We start from the raw sequence: 20,206 nt of genomic DNA, 5'->3' as shown, positions 1-20,206 counted from the left end.
TTTGTTTTTGTTTTTGAAACCATAATCCATTAGTACCTTTGGTTCCAAAATATTCACTTGTAGCAAGGAATGTCACAACCCAATTATGTTCTGCACAGGAAACAAGTCCCTTTCTTCAATTTATCTCAAACCTGGCATCTGCCTTTTTTTTTTTTTTTTGGCTGTTCTAAAGTTCATGTACTGTGAAACAGCTATTAAGAACACAGGAGGAGAGAAATCATGTAATACTAGACAAATCAATCAAAACCACCTCAACCTTTCATTTGAAGCATTTTAAATCTTGACTTGCTAAGGAGCTGCTGCACACCTTTACTCAAAGCAGATACTGTTGTTGTTGGGTGGGGATTTTTTTGTTGCTGGGTGGCATTTTTTATCATGATTCTTCATAAATACTATCAAAACATTTCTCCTTAACACATTGCATGTTTTGATGGATTGTGGAATCCATGTCACCCATCCATTCATCCATCCAATTCTGTAATTATGTTTTAAAATTAAGTATTAATCACAGACTGTTGTTATTATGACATTTACATCCTGCTGTCTGGATATCTTTAAAGCAAACAGAGTATTTTGAGCAACAGCACAAAATTTTAGCATTAGGAGAGGTAACTATATATTCCATTGCTCACTGACACTTCAAATAGACTACAGTAAAAATATTCTATTCATTTTCCACAAATTTGGACTGGATCATACTAATGAAATAAAAATCAAATAAAGAAGATTTCTACTAGACACAGCTATATCCAAAGTTTCTCTAATTTCTCCCATTTAAAATTGTTTACAAAATATCCAAGAGCAATTATCAGAGATCAAAAGGTCATTTATCAGCAAATGTTAAAAGAACCTTTGTATGAAATTACTTCTTTTAAACACCCTAGAATTTATTCTAAATTACCTTTCTTAGGAGAGGACTCTGATTTTGGTAAGTTTTGAAGATCTAGTTCCTTAATGTCTTTTCTTGCTATTGAGTAACTGTAAAAGAATAAGGTTTTGTGATTACATCACAGAAAAGCAAGCATTTGACTTAGAAAAACAGCAATTTGTAAAATGTTCAAGTTATCATTTACTTGCAAGGTCCTTGCTAACAACTGTCTAAGGCACTTGTTATTGTATGGTCCAAATTCCAGAGTAAGTTACCCAGGGTAAGTTTCCAATCTTTGACATCCAGGCATTAAAACATCCTTAAGTAATTAAGAAAACTATGTAAATGTCCTTTAATTGCTTAACCTCCACAAATTTGCAAAGGTTAAACATGCAGGCAAAAAAAAAAAAAAAAATTTCCAAACTGAAAATATGTACAAGAATCAACAGCTGCTCTCCAAAGCAAGGATCTAGCTAAGAGGACAGAATCAAGTCCTCTATTTTCAAAATGCCTTTTTACTAGCACAGAACAACAGTGAAGCCAATTCACAGATTTGCATTGATAGACAGTTGATTTTAATTTTTAAATTACAAAAGTGTTCTTATAGCAAAACATATGGAGTTTGCTCTGTTCCAAAGTCATACTGGATATTCAGTCACTGAGTTACAAGAGAAATCCTAACCAAAATGCAGGGAGAGCCTTACAAGTGAGTCTAACACATTTTTTTTTCCTTCTTTCATTATTTCAGAAAATCTGGAGTAAAACTTCATGAATCAGAGGCTGCCATTTTCTGAAGTTAAAGCTATTAGGCTATGGGGAGGGAAAAAAAAAATCAGACAGAGCAGATCTAAATGTTTTACCAGTAACATTGAACCTTCAGTACAGAGCCAGGCTTATCCAGAAGGCTGATGACATATCCACATGAATAGGCCAAAATGAACCAAGTCTTCAGGTACTTGAAATACATTTCAGTAATCAACTGAAATAATCTACTGAAAATCATGGCTATCAAAAATCAAAAACTGCTGACTGAAAGAAAGAGGGTGACAGGTGGCCTTTGGCAAGGAAGTGTTTAGTTACAATGTGTTACCACAGATGCAATACAATAACAATGAAGAGAAATAAAGGGGAGCAGCCTTTTAAAAAAACCCCAAAACAGTCTTCATGCTCTTAGGAATACATTACTCATTATGTACGACACACATCTCTGTCTCTCTCTCCTCCTCCCTTTTTGGAGTGGAGGATGGACTAACAGGTCTTTTCTTTCTGTTTGAAGGAATATAATTCAGATTCTGTAAACATTTCATTAGTAATTCTATTTGAAGTCTCTTTTCTATTAAAAAAAAATAGATTGAACCCTTATAAACTATCTAAACACCTATGGACATCTGGGCACTGGAGGTAATGAGGTAGATACCTAAACTACTACAACTGACACCCATACAGAAGGTAATTTAAGGCAGAAAGGGAAATAAGTAAAACCAAAACTACTTTAAAGGATAGAAATTACGTTAAAAAAAAAAGGAAAAACATCCAGGTGTTTACACTTTAAGTTGTTGATATTTTTACATGAAGATGCACCAGAAACTTTCTTGATTCAATGAATTCTTATTGTTACACACAATGGAAAGAAGGGCGAGGAAGCACAGAAGGAGGAGTCAGCTGAAAACTGACTGTGAATGCCAAATGTGTCCATCCAGCATTACAGAGAACTGTACCCTTTCCTTTTGGAAGAAATAACATCTTCAGGAGCAGTGTATGATTAGTTTCCCAGTTTCCTCCCACAGATATCTAACCAAAGTGAGCTATCACTTACAATTTGGAATCTGCAAAGGATCGAACTAAACACTGGTCCTTTTTCACGGTGACGTCGTCATTGCAGCTCGGTGACACAACCTGAAAAGTCAAATAAAACATTCCTTTATCCAAAAAAAAAAAAACAAACCCAAACAAACCACACGCCAAAAACAAACCAAATAACGGCTGATCTTGAAAGGAAAGAAAGACAGACTGCAGGAAAATTGCTGGTTTCTGTTTCTTCTATTGTATTTTCAGTATTGGGTTTGTCTACCTACTTCCATTTATACTACTAAGGCAAACAACAAATTTCAAGAAGCAATTTACCCCAAACTACTGATTTGTTATGTACAAGCCAAAAATCTAAAATTTCATTTGAAAACAAATCTGCTGAGGTCACATCACAGGACCCTGTTCATTCACTCTGTTTTTTTGTCCTTGTTCACACAAAATTTTTTAAAAGTATCTATTTAAGAAGTCACAAACCCACTTATTTTATACTAGCTTCTGATTTTTGTCATTTAAACTGAGACTAAGGTGATTTTTTGGTTTGTTTTGTTTATTGAGGTGTGGATAATATAAACCACTGTGAAATCCACCACATCCTTCCACAGCAGTATCATCTCTAGGCCTAAAGCAAGTGATAAAAATGCATTTGCAGTATTTGTATTGCCACAAATAGAACAAGTTTATGTTTTGCTCTAGATCATATACAAGTAGAAAATGTTAAATGCAAATATATGACCTCCAAGTATGACTCCAAGACCTCCAAGAACCATGTTAAATAAAAATCTGTCATAACTAAAGGGAGCTACAACCAGAACATGTATAATACCACATTTTAAACTGAGGTACATACAGGTGGATAAGGCAGTGTCAACTGTTCACCCTACATTACACCATGTCTGAAAATAGCAAAAAGTTTTCTACAGAAAGCAACTTTTAATATGCACATGTAAACTTCTCGTGTATATCAATAAGATGTAAAGTGTCTGCCTTTACAATACAGGTCTACTTGAACTTGGATTTATTTAATGTATATTTATTAACAGCAGTGGCAATGAACAGCTGTATCATTTATTGACAGTCAGATAAAAATAAGCACCAACATCTGCTCCTGGAGTAACTGACCACTGGTAGAAATGCAAGCATCAAAGAAATCAGTATTTCATAAAACTGAAAGTTTAGGGAAAAAGACAATTACATTAAAAAAAAAATTAAATCCCACTACAATCAAAATTCATAAATCTAGATCCTGTTAAATTGCCTGGGAGTGCAAATCCTAACATATTTTATTTCTAGAAGAAAAGTATCATTACACACTGATCATTTTGTATGCAGTTCTAAAACACTTTAACGCCATGAAACCAACTTACACATAAATGTTAATCTCTGCTTTCCTACTCTTCAGAGATACTGCAAAACACTTGTATTTTTAGCCAACATGGGAGTAGAGCTTAGCCTGACTGCATTCACAGCTTTGCTGCAAAAGGAACTCACCAAAGCTGGGTACCAGTCTGCCTTCTCTGAATTACAAGTCACACTCACAACCTTGCCAAGCAATTCATCGTTGAGGCGCCTCTTATCTTCATCCTCTTCTTCACTACTTTCTTCTTCCTTTTCATCTTCAGTACTGAATTATCAAAATGTATAATATTTTAAAGTTTGTCTAAGGTTACTACTTGAAAACCAAAAAGAGCTTACAACAAGATTTTTCTTCCTATTTTGCAAAGCTTCAAAAAAAGTTATAATTTTAAAAGCTGAAATTGCTTGAAATACACTTAAATATTAAGTGCACTTAGTAAGAGGAATTTTGTATGAATTTTTAGTACCAGTATTTTAAAACAGCATCATGTTAGAATTGGAGACATGACTCAGGTTTTGATTGTGCACAGACATGAAACAAAGAAAAATGCTCTCTACCCCAAAAATTAAAAAGCACATTTTATTTTCACTGTGTTCAATATCAAGAAGGTTAAAAAATCCTACATTTCCTATTAGATGAAAGAAGCATAAGTGTTCTTAAGGATACTACAGGGAAAAAACCCTTCAATTTCACAGTATTGCCAGCATATGACCATGTCTATCAGCTGTGCACAAAATTCAGGTGACAGAGCATTCATTCAATGGGACTGCTTCAGTTTTAGCAAAGAACACAAAGGAAAAGCAGAACACTCTCAGAACTCACACAGGAAGAGAAGATCTTCTCCCTCTATTCGATTTCTTCCCAATAACTGGAGTTCCAAAGTGCTCTGGATTGGTTAGTGGCAGTTGATCAAGTGTCTGCATGGAAAAGGGGGAAACAACAATGGTTTGCAATATCTTGCTATGAAAAAAAATTAATTATCTATATTTTTAATTCCATGTCCACCACTGTCTTACCTCACTTTCTGCAAAGTGCCTTTCTCCCTTCAAGCATAATGAAGTTCTTCTCAAGGTCCTTTCATCACCGTCATCAAAAACTAGGGTGAAGCCAAGAAAACTCATCAGCACAAGCTGGTCAGACCTCAATCCCAAATCTACTGCTTCTCTCACAATCAAGAACATTCCCTAAAACATCACTTTCAAGCCTAATTTACTCACTCTTTAGTCCCCAAGCAAAAGGAAAGTCAGTATTCAGTATTCAGTCTTGGAATAGATTTTCACACAGACATTCAAGCCAGGACAAAGTAAAGCTTTGGATGCAAGTCAGTGTAATTTAGACATTCTTCTTATCAATACAACTGCACCTTTCAAACCACAGGCCTGGCTGCACACCAGTTACTGTTATCTAGCAATCTCTGGGGTTTGTTTGGTTTTGTGGAGTTTTTTCCTACCCTATACATTTCTTCCTTACTTATCATCATTTAGTAAATATGGTACCTTTTACTTCTCCTCTTGCTATGAGCAATTCCACAAAATAATCAATGGAAAGAAAAACAAGTTTCTGATACACTATCAATGCCATCTCAAAAAACAGATCAATATACTGGAAACCTGCAATTCCAGGTCTGACACTTCATAAGGAATATTTAGTACACATCCTGTTGTGTTATATCCCAAGAATAGGAAGTTCCATCAATTTCCATCAACACACAGCAGAAGAAGGCTAGAACACTATGAGGCTACTACTGCAAGCTTTGCCTGAGAAAGATCTGCTCTTCAGTTTAGATAAAACCTCTTCATGAAAATTTCCTTGGAGAGAAGGAAAGCAAAATTACCAATTCCCCCTGACTGCGAAGAGCAGAGCCCAGGTGCCTGCAGGCTGGAATCCCAGCAAGGTACGAGTTTATTTGTATAGGGTCAAAGTACAGAACAGAACACTTCTCTATATTTAAACTACTTGAAACAGGCTTTGTGCACTAGTTAAAGAAAGTTTCAAGTGCTGTGCATAGCAGTATGGTAATTTTGGCATACTTATAAAATTAATTAAGTTGTATAAGATAAGCTTTAAGGTTCCTCCATCTTCAGAGTAAATACTGCTGTGGTATGCTCCATATGCTCCACTAGCAAATTATCTTAATGGCTTAGAACACTTGTACATACAAAACAATTAACTTTTCCCCCTCCAAAAATCTCAAATTACTAAATTTTCAAGAATAATAATTTTAGGGGACAAATGGCTGGTGATTGGCAACAGGTAACTATATTGATAAAAAGCAAACAGAACCTAATACTTGACAATAGAACTAAACTGCTTCTTTTTATTTATTATCCCTAAAATTGGAAGCTATCTCTTTATTTAAAGCTAGTCCAGTAGAGGGATAAAGCAAATAAACTGTTCATAAAGCAGATGACATATAGCAGTTTTTCATACTTAAAAGACTGAATGTTATAAATACTGAAGGCTAAGTAAAATACCCTCAGTAAAATACACTTAACTCAAATTAAGACACATAAGGAAATTATGACTATCAAGAGTAACAATTTATGTTGTGGACATGTACAAAGTACCTGCAACTGCCAGCATAGCTGCAGAACTTAGAGCAAAACATCCTTGCAGAACAACAAAGTGTAAAAGAACAGCATAAACAGAAAGATTTCCTTTTCTACGTAAGTAATCATTTTAATAAGTCTCAATAGAGAAAGGATAGCACCATTTGCCATACAAAAATATCAATTATTTGAGTTACTAAGGTGGAGCCAAGTAAGGAGTCTCTGCAATTAATCATGATGCTTGAACTATTTCGTAATTGTAGCTACTTCAAACTTGCTTCTCCTCTAGGGAAAACACTTGACTGTGCATTATTGAAAGGGCAATCAGAAACTCACACTGACAAACTCAGCACCTTTAAAAATACAAGAATTTCTTAAACTAAATAGGCCTTGTGGTTTCCATCTCACTCTTCAGAAAAATCTGCTACACCAAAGTACTGTTCATATTCATGTGGCCCTGTGAGTGACTCTTTAATGCTAGTCCTAGAGGATCTAAGGGAATGTCTTTCCAAGGCACAGTATCAAATATTAAGGATTCTGTAAATATAAGCAGTAAGGCAGATGGCACAGTTTTTGGCTATGAGATATTTTGAAGCTGTGATAACAGTCGTGTCAGAAGAAGTTAATACACTCTAAGCTGCAAATTCATCCCTTTTTTTAATCTCATCCAGAAACAAGGTTGTTTAACTCTAGCTAAAATACCTACAACTAACAATCACACTAAAAACTTTTAACTTAATGTTGAATAACTTGTATCAATTATTTCATTCCTTCAACAGGTTATTGCTACAACTCCAAATTTTTCAAAAGCAAAAGTCCTAAAGGTTGTGTTTTATAAGGAAGATTCACTGGGCAGGGAGAGGGCAGGAAACAGAAACAGAAGACAAGGAGACATCTCCCCATCCACACACACACAAAGGATGTGTTTACAGTGTCACGATTCTCATCTTAAAGAGGAAATTACTGTCCTGTCTTTCCAAAAAAACAAGGGTGAAAAAGCAGAAGTCCTTGAGGTCCTCGCATTGCCTCATCTTGCAGTGGGCAGGGGCTTGCTGGGGAAACAAGGTGCAGCAGCTGATTTCAGGGAAGGGAAGGATACAAACTAGCCAGGGAACTGCTCACTGCTGCTGAACAGTCAACAGAACATCAGGGGAAGGAAGGGAAGAAAAGCGACATTTCTGCCGGGCACAGCCCTTTCTTCCAAACATGCTCCTTAATGAGGAACACTGACAGAAGGGGAGAAGAGATGAGTAAGCAGCACAACCTGGAGGAACAGTCTCTGCCATAATGCTTGGTCTAGTCCCAAGAACTGAGTCCAATATGTTCCATACAGAGCATATTGAAACAGTGACAATAAAATGGAAATTTTCAGAATTTTTCTGCATCTCGACCTTGTCTATGATAATAGGAAAGAAACAGAATTGGGTTTTTTTTGCTGTTTGTGAAAATCTACACGACCCTAATTTAGGACAGAAAAAATAAAAACAAACTTCTCAGTGGTGATCAATACAGCACTTTGCAAGAACTAAAAAAAAAAAAAAAATTACTAGAAGTTAAGTACCTCAAAAATGCAACTTTAAACTCACTATTGATGAGCTGGTATCTTCCATTTCCTGTCTATAGCAGACTTGTATACACCATCAGCAAAAATCCACTAACCCTGTCTTTACAATAAGGCTGTCTCAAGTTTGGTTTTCATGTATTTAAATATATAATATTAACCAGCCAACTAATCAAAATCATTTTTAGGAACTGGGAAGAAGCTTGTCACAAAATACTACAGATCAGTTTGACTACATCTTGTTTAGAAATACATATATAGCTATATTATAAAGATATTTAAGGAAAAAAAAAAAACAAACACCAAGACAGAAAAAGGAGAAGAGAGCAGAACTCTAGAGACAACATCCTCATAGCAGTTATGAGATGACTTCCACAGAGCCAGCAGTGTTACCAGGACAAGGCAGCTCTGTGGCACACAAGTGCACAGGGAAAACAACCCTCAAGGCTGCATCTTGCAAACTTCAAATCCAACAAGTTGTGTTACTGCTGCTGCTGCCCAAACCAAGAGAGATTAGATTCTACACTGCACTGCAAGGAAACGATTCTCTGTCATTTCCCAACCCATTGAGAAACTTTTAAGTCACCAAGACTATTAAATGAAAGTACGTACCACAAATTAAAGCTGTTCCAGTGTCACTGTGCACACTGAATTATTCTCACTGGCTGCCTGGCAAAGCAGCAATTTATGAAGTACAAGAGATGCTGTCTAGGAATAGCTTGACTAATGTGTGCAGATTTTGCAGATATTTGGGATTCAGCTGTGGAAACAATATACAAAGTACCAGGAGCTGTGCAGTCTTTGTTGAATGGCCTTGTAGACAAGGGCTGTACTACTGATTCATCACTGTAAAAGGACTTAAGAGCAAGTACTGCACTGTATTGTGCTGCTGAGACACCACACAACTCAAATTTACTATTTTTAAAATAGTTTTAAGTGAGCCCAAATTCCTTTTACAAAAATATATTTGAAATATCCCAGAAATCAGGGAAATTTGAGTGGCCTTTGAGGCTACTCGTAGCAAGCTATTACCTCACAGACAAAAGCTTGCTGCCTGAAACTGATTTTTCTGAAATGTTAATCTTACCATTGTTACACATAAAGAGATTAGAGAAAAAAAATCTACCTCCTTGCTTTCCCTAGAATATTGTTTATACACAATTTTAAAGTATTTTTAACATGTAGTTCACATAGTAACGAAGGTGGTTTTAAAAGCAAAGGTTCAATCCAGTTGATTTGTCACAAGGTTCTACTGTTAAAATACTATTTTTCACTACAAAATCTTGCTCCTCCTTGCACCTGTTCCCTAAACACGTGTAAACACAACACATAGTGCTGTTCTTTTTTTCTAGATTCTCCAGAGAGCAACCAACAGAGCTACTGCAGCATTTTTATGTGCTACAGCTGTACTTATACAGCACATCCCATGGAAGGGCTCTGGACAAATACGGGGTTTCCTCAAAATCCACACCAGCAAATTTTAAAAAGAACAAATTTATGGTGTGTCATGGTGGTGGAGAACACCAGCCAAGTGGAGGCAAACACCTGTGGTTTTGGATTCCTGGATGACACATGCACAGCCCAGAGATGATGCTTCTGCCACGTGGAGCTCAACAGGATGCTGGGAACTGGTCAAACCAGCCCTGCAGAATGGCCAGTGCCTGGCACACAGCACAGGACAGGTACTGGTCAAGCTTTGGAGGGACAAACCAACAGCTCTCTGGCATGGATGGACTCAGCTCAGCTGCCTCTGGGGGCACTGAGAGCTCCCAGCACCCTGGAGTAAGAGCTTACAGCTGTAGTGGACCCAGGACCAAGCCTATTCTCCCTCTTAGCATAAATATCTCCACAAAGCATCAGAAGAAAACTTCATTTAAAAATAGGAAAATGTGACTACAAATAGCTCCTGTCAGCAACCCTGCTCCTAAAGTCCCAGAACATCAATGTTGGTTCATTTGCTGATAAATATCCTCAACATTATGAACTGGAATTTTCAAAATCCATGGAACATACAAGATTACTACAACCAAATCCTCAGTATCTTTCATTTCCGTGACCTCACCACCACAGAAACACGAAGTGATGCAGTTGGTGGCTCAGACTACACTTCATACCCAGAACAAGCACCCAGGTCTCTAACTCCTCTCAGCACACACTCAACTCAGCATTTCCTGGAAACTATCACCATGATTACACCAGAGGAAGAAGCCACCAACAGAGCTGTGGGGCTCACTGAGGTACCTCAGAAGTGTCTGAAAGGCGTAAGTCTCAAAAAATAAGGAATCACATCCCCTTTCACTTTAAGCAGTAAATAAAATCCTAATAACTGACAGCAAGGTCTGCTAGAAACTGCAAAGACCTCTCACTGTTTCCCTCTCCTATTTCCTACTCATTCCACAGGAAATATTACTGAAAGTTAAAACATGTTTTTTATTTCTTTCTTTAGAAACACTTTTCCATTAGTCTACCTAACAAAATACAAGGCTCAATATATTTGATCTGGTTTTGTTTAAAGTTGTAGAAATTATATTACATAATAAAAGGGACCTAAGCAGACACAAATCACTGCCCTGAGTTTTTTCAAAGGAGAAATTACATGGGGCAAACCAGGCCATTCTAACAGCAGCTCCTGGATGTTTGCCCAAATGGAATCCTGTTTCTCACTTGTATATATATATTACATCACTTCTAGTTCTGTGCAGAGGTGACAGAAGAGTGTTTCCTCAAAGAACATCTACAAAAGGATTTATGTTTTCTGAAATTCTGGTAATGCTTGTAAGACTCCAGGCAGAGTGTGAGAAGGAAAATACAAGTATGCACCTTGTAAGGTGTGGTCTGGCTTGTGGTTTCTTTGTTTGTCAGGCATTTCAGACATTATTTCAGTATTTACCTGAAGCATTTTGCAAGTTAACAGAGAATCAGGTGCATGGTATACTCAGTAAACTGTAATTCAAACCTTGTTCAGCTAAAGCAGATCTGACAGACCATTTTAGTTCTATGCAATTATCACCTAACAATATATTCAGCACTTCAAAAGCATCAATGCAGCACTTTGTAATTTGTAAATTAAAGAAGTTCAGTTTAGATAACAGCATTCTAAAGAAAAACATCATCAAATCATTGAATCACTTAGTAAAATCACCAGGTCCAACTGAACCATTTGTTATCCGAAGAACTTAAACCCCTATTAGTGTCACACCACTTTGGATTTGAGGAGTGCCTTGTGCGGTGACATTTCCCAGACACTTTTAAACTTCCACTCCAAACAGCTTTTGCCTCTTTACCTGCTTATACTGAAAAGCTGAATTTCAAAGGTAATTTCAGAAGTATTTCCAAATCACAGCTGAAATGTTCAATAGGACTGCATGGCTAGATTAACATCACTGTCATATAAAAAGAGGTCAAAAAGTGATTCTGTTGAAGCCACAATAAAAATAAAGCCTTGTTTATTCTGGGTACATGAACACCATTAACAGACAGGAGATACTGTTGAAATACACTAACTGATCATCACTGTGGCTCTTGCATTATAGTGGTGGCAAAGTAGCCTATTACAGCAAACTCAGCACTTCCACTGGTTCAATTTATTGACCAAAGCAAAACTGTTTCAGGTGACTTTTCTCCTTTACATCCCTACATGAAACAGAGAAACTGATATGCAAAAGGGAACATCATCACTTCTCGCTAGGCATGCAGGCAGTTTGTTTTGGCATTTTTTACACATCTGTACTTAATACTCTGAAAATGTTTGCCTGTATATATTACTGGTTTCACTAGCCAGAGAGCAGTTTGCTTTCAGATCACTAAGAAAGAGATGTTAGGTAACAGAGAATAAATGGAAATGCACAAATTACTGAAATACAAACCTTCCATCCCAAAACGTTCAGGAAGGCATCCTGTAAACCTGGAGTCTGGTTAATCCACTTCCCTCTCAGCTCTTCAGCTGTGACTGCATCAGTCAGGGAGGCTGTGGAGCAGCACACCCACCAGCTACTAAAAAGCAACCAATTCAACTGTTTGCTTTACAAGCAACATAAATATACACCTCATATCTATCCAAAACTTTCTGCAAAGACACAATGGAAGCAGCAGGCTGAAGATAAAGCTTATTTTTCACATGTCAGTATTCCTGTACTCAACCTAAAACACTTTGCCAGTTTTAACTGCAGAAGAACCACGATGCAAACTCAATGATCTGCTTCCTCTGGTTAATGTTACCTGTGCTTTCAACTCCAACAAGCAACCCACCACATAGAACTAACAAAAATGTTCCTAAGATCTAAATCCAACAATTACAATTGTATTTTCATAGTTAAAGCACCATGTAACAGCTCTGCATGTCCATTTACCATAAAATTACTTAAATCCCCCCTGAGCTCCAAACTTTTACAAAATCTGAGCAGTCATAACACATTTGCATGTGGAAAATGTATTTTTTCCACTCTGCCTGTCAAAAAATATTATTTGGGGAAAGAAAATTACAGTAGTTAATTAATCCACTGGTTCAAGTTTCTGAGGAACAGCACTTAAATAAATGTGTGAAGTAAAAATCATGGCATGCATGATTTCTCTCTTACATAATTGGGGAGAGTTCAGAAAGTTGTTAAATATAAACAACAATCTATTAATGCAGGGCAGAGCATTTATTCACTGTTCAAATTTCCTGCTCATCAAGTAAAGATTTTTTGGCAGAAATGCACTGCTCAAAAGAAAAGGGAAAAAAAAAAGTAAAAAAGAAAAAAAAGAAAACACAGACAAAACTCATCCCCCAAATAAAGGATTTAAAGTTCACATGTCAAATGTAAGAAGACAAATATCTTCTGGCCCAAATTCAAACAGAATTAGCTGAAAGTGCTACTTGAAAACTGAAATCACTTGGGAGTTCTACAATTAAAGTGCTAAATCATAAAACATGAAATTGTGCAAGACCGTGTTTCTTATCGTTTCTGTAACAGAATGGTGAACCTCTGAAAATATAAAGAGAAGTTAAAGGTCCAGTGCTCTACCTCGAGTATGTCACATCATAGTACTAAACTAAGCAGATTTAAAATCTTCTGCACTCCAAAATAATCCTGCCTTTCCTCCCTGACCTGACATCCACTACAATTTTACAGCAATGTTATAATCCTGAAGAAGAAGGCAAGGAACAGTGAGCTTTGTCAACCAGCTTAAAGCACTCACTAACAATAATAATCATAAAGCAATAAATCCTTCCAAATTATCTGCAGAGCTTTATCCTGATCCCACCAAAGACAACATAACCTCACCTACTGCAAAGGAAACGCTGAATTACTGAAAATAGCTTATTTAAATCTTAAAAAGGGGTTAATGAACCAAAATGATTAAGAGTTCATGGGACAGAGGACTCCTCAAGAGAAAATGGAAGAATATGAAGTAAAGCTGAATAGATTTGGTACCCAAGGCAGCTAATGAGAAACACAGAGTTTAAATTTACAAATCCTAATCTCCAAAGCAATGCCCAAGAGTAGCATGTACAGGACAATTAACAGAAGCATGTTCCTTCTAGGCAACTATTAGGGAATAGAAGTTTCCACTGCTGTAAGAAAGTTGTGCAAAAAAGGATGGGTGCTTGCAAAGCCCTCTGATTCAAATACTGTCCTTTTGTATTTGCTTATGTACTATTACGTGAATGTTCCTGAGTTTTGTCATTCTGTTCTTAAAGCTGTTTCAGAAAAACCTGGAGATCAGAATTATTGAAAATAAGGAAACTTGTCTTACAATGAATTCTTGTTCAACACTGACATTTCACTGACCCTGCATTCTGAACTTTCTATTTCAATAACTGAGCACCACATGAGCCTCCAACATGAGAAGAAAAGTAGTTTTCTATTTTACTTTAGATCATTACTTGAAAATTTTATTAACAGAAACAGCTATTCACATTATAAATGAATGTCTCCTCTTTTCATTTTATTGTGTGGTATGTTGCTTCTTCTCTTAAAAAGAAATAGATTCTGTCTCCTGTCCATGTTTTCCTTGTGTACAAGCTTGCATACAGTGCAAGGAGGCTCATATATTTCAGTCATTCATTTTATGCCACAGATTTTCAGCTGGAAGAATGATTTTACAAGGTTTATGTCTTAAAATCTGCAAAAATTATTCTGAATTTCACTGAGTGCAACCGCTATCATTACAGGCACATTGTGTCAAATAAAACTTGACTATTCAGCCCTGCAATTACCTGTGCAAAAGCCTCCCTGAACAACAATTAATTATTATCCTACTTGAAATGGAAAAGGAATCCAGATGTGGACAACTTTAAAAAAAAAAGTCCCCTCCAAAAACTATCTTAGATTGTGCAAAACAAGATGTAATTACTGACATTGTTACCTATATTGTATATAATATATACATTGTTCAAAGATTACAGCCCATAAATGAAACGTGGCCACTCACCTACAGTGTACCAACTGGCATCTGTCAGCTTGCTGATAACTGCTTCCTGAAAAGATCCATCGGGCATTTTGGTTTCAACCATTGCTCCAACCTGCAACAAGGAGCAGCTCAAGGTTACCTGGAAGCCCACACTCAGAAAATTGATAAAAACACATTGATCCTCCCAGCAAGCCAGGTTTACTTTTTAAGACTCCATTTAGCTAAATGCTGCTTTGAAAGTTTAGTTATTGTAAGACCCTGTTTAGTTACAGGTAAGAACAAAGGTCCTTCACAGCAGGAAGGCTGAACTACAAGTAGACACTAAAGCACTGAGAAACTCAGAACATCTAAATTTAGCATCTAAATCATCTCAAGAAATAAAAGATCAATAGAAAACAAATATCTAAAGTCATTAATTCACTAGTGATAATCATTCAATTACTAGTATTTCTTAGACTTTAAACACAGTTCTACTGTCAGCTAGATCAGAATTTCAGTAGCAGCCTTGGTGTTCCTGCAGAAGCTACACAGAAAAGACAAATACAAGCAAGATGACCTTCTCTGGAGAACTCTATTTGCATTCAGTGCTTATAACACAGCTCTGCATTTTAGCACACAACTGTTACACAGAATGAAAATACAAACAAACACCTTTTTATATAAAATACATTAACTATTCTAAAACACTGAGTAATTGTATTTACTCTTGTCTAATGGACTTGAAAGAGGCTTGGCACTCAGGTTTGTTAATTACTTCTGAGAAGTTTCAATGTTTCATTATTTATAAGAAGTTTTGCATTTTATGAGAAGATACAAAAATCCCTGAGCAGGCAAAACTGTGTATCAAGTACAAAACACAGAGAAGCATAAATAGCTACAAAACTTAAGACTAATTCCTCAGAACCCATCTAATCTAAAGTGATGAGCCTCCTTCTGCTGATTTCAACTCTGAAGAACAGGTACCCACCTAAACAACACCAACATTTCAGAGTTTTAGAAATGTATGTGATTACCAAAGGAAGGCATGCAATATACATACTCTTAGAGGTCCTTTCACTTGGTCATCTTGCACTAATTGAGTTGAGTTATCCCCTTTCAAGACCACCTGAAAGATATTCATGAACTTTTTAATATACATCTGATTTCTTAACAGCACACAAAAACCACAAGAAAATGTGTGTGTGTATATATATATATATATATATATATATATAAAAAGATCTTATTATCCATATTAAGATTATCAATTAGACTCAAATGTTACCCAACAGAAAACACTTGGCATGGCAAATTTTACTGACAGGAAGCCCCATGTACAACATTTAATTTTTAATCTGAAATATCATCATTAAAGAGCAGGGCAAATCAAACACCAGTCATTCCAAAGCAAAGAAAATACATTTTAGGTGAGTTTAGAATTTGACACAATCCAGGACAAACCTGGAACTGGGCTTCCAGATGAGAAGATTAATCAGTGGGGTTTTTTTCTGTCTGATTCAACTGTAGCATTTCACTGACAACACTTTCAATACTGAACTACAACCAAAATAAAAACCTCTCTTTATTAAAATTGTATCAAAAAATCACCACACTGGCTGTGATAACAGCATTTCTGCCACCTTGAGCAAATTTTTATGGCAAAGATGTGGAACACCACCCATGTGATGAAAATAAGGATCAGTTACAGTGTAAGTAAACTGTGCTTCTCTCTTTAAAATCCTACATTCTAGAAGGGAACAGCAAGGAAACAGATGAACACCAGCCTATACAATTTAATTTTTAAAAAATCCAAAATTTCTGTTTGTTTTCAGGAACCAAAAGTTCCAGAAACTTGCTTTGGTAACGATGTCCATTTTTCTGGCTCCCTCAATTATTCTCCAAGCACAGACTACACTGTAGCTGTATTTCTAAACACAACACCAGTGGCATGCCAAAACAGCAGCTGTATTAACACACATTCAGGTTAAAAATGCACTTTATGCTGATACAAAATTTAAAATAAAAATTGCAGAGGGATGAATACAGGCTGTCCTGCTGCTCAGGAAAAGGCTACCAGACGTTTTGGACTTTTTGCACTCTTGGCAAGCGTGCCAGGGTGTGCCTACACACTCTTAATTACAGTATCAGGCTTAGCTTGTTAAAACTTCTATTGTTATAATTGAGAACCAGTGACAGGAATTTCCACCAAGTCACAGCAGCCTCATGTAATTCCAAATCTTATCGTGGAGTAATAAAGCATCTGATTCTAATGAGAAAAAGAAACTCCTACCTATTAACAGGCTAAATACTCTACCAGACCAAAGATGCAGACAAAATCAAGCTTGTCAGACCTGCACGCTGCTTCCTACAGAGCTTCTCATTAAAACACATTTCAAAGAACACCACAAGTTCCCCTAAGTACTTATTAAGAACAAGCAAAAGACTCCAGTATCTGAATTACATTTTCTTCTATTGATGAAAAGCACTCTGATAAAGTGATATGATCTATATATGTAACTGAAGAGGCTGATGGCTTGTTCTACTTGATCTAAGCATTAAAGCACACAAAGGCTTGGATGTATAGTTACAAAATGCAGCTTTCACCTCAATTTCTTGGGGATTTTGGGTCACTAATGATTTATTTACATCTCTTGGACAGCAGGCACTAAAGTAGGAAGTGGGAAGACTTTAACAAGACAAAGAACAACAACAACTTCTGCATTTACTTTCAATTTTAACTTGCATTTAACAATGTTTTATTCTTATTCCCACATAGTGGCATTTACAACAGTATTACAACACCAAAATGACAACTTTGTCATTTGGTTGTTTTTCCAAAAGTCCTGAAAAGGTGAATGAATATTATGTTCCAATACTATCCATGCACAGAAATTCAGCTACAGCCAGGGTATGCTGCTTTAGAAGCTGCATCAAGATGCTCAAAATTTAAATATTACCCTAGGCATTGCTAAAACCTGGCCTAAGAAACAAATGATTGCCATCTCTCTTGCTGTTGACTTATTTTTGCATTGCCTTTTCAGTTCCAAACTGTGAAAGTGAGAGTGTCAGTTGGTATGAAATGGAACTTTTGCTTCTGAAGAGGTGGATCTTATTCCTTATTATTCATGTAAAGCCATAATCCTGTATTTGTGACATCAAAACTTATTGCTAGGAAACGGATGCATTTGAAAACGGAAGACAAATGCAGTCAGGAAAAAAGAAGCAAGAAAGCTCATTTTTGTTCCAGCATCCCACTACAAAATATAATAAAAAAACCAACATTTCCCTCCAAAATAAAGCAAAAACAGTGAAGTGATGAACGTTTTCTAATCTTCAGGAGCAGGATCTCCTGTGACAGCCCTTTCAGCACAATGCTTTACCAAAACCAGCAGCAGCCTCAGCACACTTACCTTGACTTTCACAAGCCTCTTCACTGTCTTAATCTTTGCCTCACAGAAGGCACCACGGTACTTGGCACTGACATCAGTCCCCACTGTCAGGTAGGCAGGCTCATCTGCTGCCTGGAGGGGAACAAAAACAAACTTTAGCTCTTACTAACAGTTACAGCTGCATCATGATGTATTTCATTTTACACCTAGGCTTTTAGACCTGTTGGATTTTTAATTGATAAATTGTCTGTCCTTGAGATTGCCATCGCAGACTTCTTCAAAAGGGAAAAAAAAAACCCAACAAACAAGTTACAGGAAGTTTTGGTTTGTCACTGATGTTGACACACACCTCCTGTCAATTCATTGTCAGCCTCTCCCAGAAATGTTTTTGAGGGTATTCACTGATACTTAGGAGATCTGCTTATAAAAAGGGCATCAAAGTAAAGGAGCAACTATTAATTCAAGCAGGTTCTGTACAAAAGGAAAACATTGCAACTGCTGTATTTTTTCAGCTATAAGCAATCCAGTGACACAGATTATTTAAAACGTTTGAGATTGGTGTCATCCCAAAACTTACAATTAAGTCTATAACATTCTATATATAGGATTTCTTTCCTGGTGACTAAAAGGAGACCTCTAGAGAAATCTGTTGCAATCGTTCAAACAGCTATTAACAATTATTTTTCTTTCCTGGAATGCCTTTATTAAAACTTAATTGCCAGTGCATTTTTTAAGAGAAATGTTCATCACGTTTTCCTTAACCTGGACTTTAATACTCAGCATTTCACTTTGCTGTGCTTATTGCAACTGATAAACAAGGACAAAACAACAACATTGAACAGACAGGAAATGGGTGCAGAATCTAAAATAAAATGGGATATGCACGGGTTTTTTTTAATAACTTGATTATTTCATTCAACTCTGAAGGGAAAAGGAAAAGTTTTGTAGATTATACTGCAATTGTTGAGCCTTTGTACTGAGCAAACCGGCAACAGCAAAGGCGGGACAAAAGCTGTGGTTTTGCAAACTTGCCATAGCAGCTGCTGATACAGGAAGCGTTTAAAGACGGGAGCCCGAAGGACAACAACAACTCAGAGGCGATGAGGATGTTCCGAGCGCTCCTGCACGGCGGTGAGAGCTTTAAATCACCTGCACCTCGCCGGGGAGCAGGAGCAGCACTCACAGCACGCACCGAACCCCGCGTTCTCCCGCTGCTGCCGTGCCCAGACGGAGAGCGATTAAAAATGAAATCTCCAGAGCGGCGGGCGAACAGGGCGGCGATCCCCGCTCCCGCCGGAGCCGCCTACCTTCATCTTTAAGGGTTATGTGAGCGATTCCAGCTCCAGGACTTCTCCTCGCACGGGCAACACTGCAAAACAAGAGCGGGGGAGGCTGAGGGCTGAGCGCGGGGCTCCCCGCGAGGGGCGGCGGGGGGAGCCCGGGGAAGGCGGAGGGAGGGACGGAGGGAAGGAGCCGCCGCCCGTCCCGGCCGCGCCGAGGGAGCGCGGCCGCCGCTTCCCGCCGGGCGGCCCCGCGCTCGGTGTGTGTCACGTCGCCATTTGCTCCGCGGGGCTCAGGGGCCGCCGCCCCCCACCCGCCCCGGCCCCCTCTCAACTTTCCGCGGCCCCGCCGGGCCCCCTCCTCCTCCCGGACTTGTGCCTCGCAGCCCCCCGGGGCAGCGCCGCAGCCCCCCGGCCCAGGGAGCGCGGGGGCCGATCCCGGGGATACCGGGACAGAGTTGGGGGGTCCCGGTCCCGAGGGTCCCGGTGCGTGAGGGGGGCGGCGCGCGCGCCCCTGCGTTCCCACAGGGCGGGGGAGGGGGACCGGGTGGTGGGGGGGGGGGCGGTTTAAAGCGCAGCTCCCGGAGCCGCTTCGCGTCCCCTCCCCCGGGACGGCGGCGCGGCAGCCGCAACTCCGCCACCGCCGCCTCCTCTTCCTCCTCCCCCTCTCCCTCCTCCTCCTGGCGCGTCCCTTCCTACCTGCGAACTCCTCGTTCCGCAGCCCCCGCGCCGCCCGGGCCCCTCCGCAGACGGCGGCGGCCCCGGCTGAGCGCGGCCCCCGCTCCGCCCCCCCCCCACCTCTCTCTCTCTCTCTCTCTCTCTCCCGCCCCCCTCCCCCCCCCGGCGCGCGCGGACCCGCCCCGCGCCGCAGCGCGAGCCCCAATAAACAAGCGGCGGGAGCGGGGCCGCTCCCATTGGCCGCCGCTCCGACGCCCCGCGCGCATTGGGCCGCCGCGGACAGCACCCCCATTGGGTCGCGGCGCGGCCCCGGGCGCACGGGATTGGCGAGCGGCGGGGACCG

General features: G+C 38.9%; 1 protein-coding gene across 4 annotated transcripts in view; it reads right to left on the bottom strand.

Annotated features, from left to right (window-relative positions):
* The window catches only part of ARID4A (AT-rich interaction domain 4A), a 48,998-nt gene extending 29,027 nt beyond the window's left edge, over positions 1-19,971 (bottom strand). The window contains exons 1-10 of one of the 4 annotated variants that reach the window (XM_053979652.1): positions 19,885-19,971; positions 19,213-19,274; positions 17,927-18,037; positions 15,577-15,642; positions 14,559-14,649; positions 5,048-5,127; positions 4,854-4,948; positions 4,166-4,298; positions 2,685-2,764; positions 902-978 (exon numbers count right to left, since the gene is read on the bottom strand). In XM_053979652.1, the coding sequence (XP_053835627.1) occupies positions 902-978; positions 2,685-2,764; positions 4,166-4,298; positions 4,854-4,948; positions 5,048-5,127; positions 14,559-14,649; positions 15,577-15,642; positions 17,927-18,037; positions 19,213-19,218 (739 nt within the window). In that variant the 5' untranslated portion in view covers positions 19,219-19,274; positions 19,885-19,971. Of the gene's footprint in view, positions 1-901; positions 979-2,684; positions 2,765-4,165; positions 4,299-4,853; positions 4,949-5,047; positions 5,128-14,558; positions 14,650-15,576; positions 15,643-17,926; positions 18,038-18,933; positions 19,178-19,212; positions 19,348-19,884 lie in introns of those variants that run through there. The other 3 variants (XM_053979655.1, XM_053979656.1, XM_053979654.1) reach the window with 3 other exon arrangements.
* Between the last annotated feature and the right edge of the window lie 235 nt (positions 19,972-20,206).

Source organism: Vidua macroura, chromosome 6 (genome assembly GCF_024509145.1).
Source record: "Vidua macroura isolate BioBank_ID:100142 chromosome 6, ASM2450914v1, whole genome shotgun sequence".
Classification (NCBI taxonomy): domain Eukaryota; kingdom Metazoa; phylum Chordata; class Aves; order Passeriformes; family Viduidae; genus Vidua; species Vidua macroura.
The sequence above is the reverse complement of the archived record's forward strand: the minus strand, read 5'-3'. Positions and strand labels throughout refer to the sequence as shown.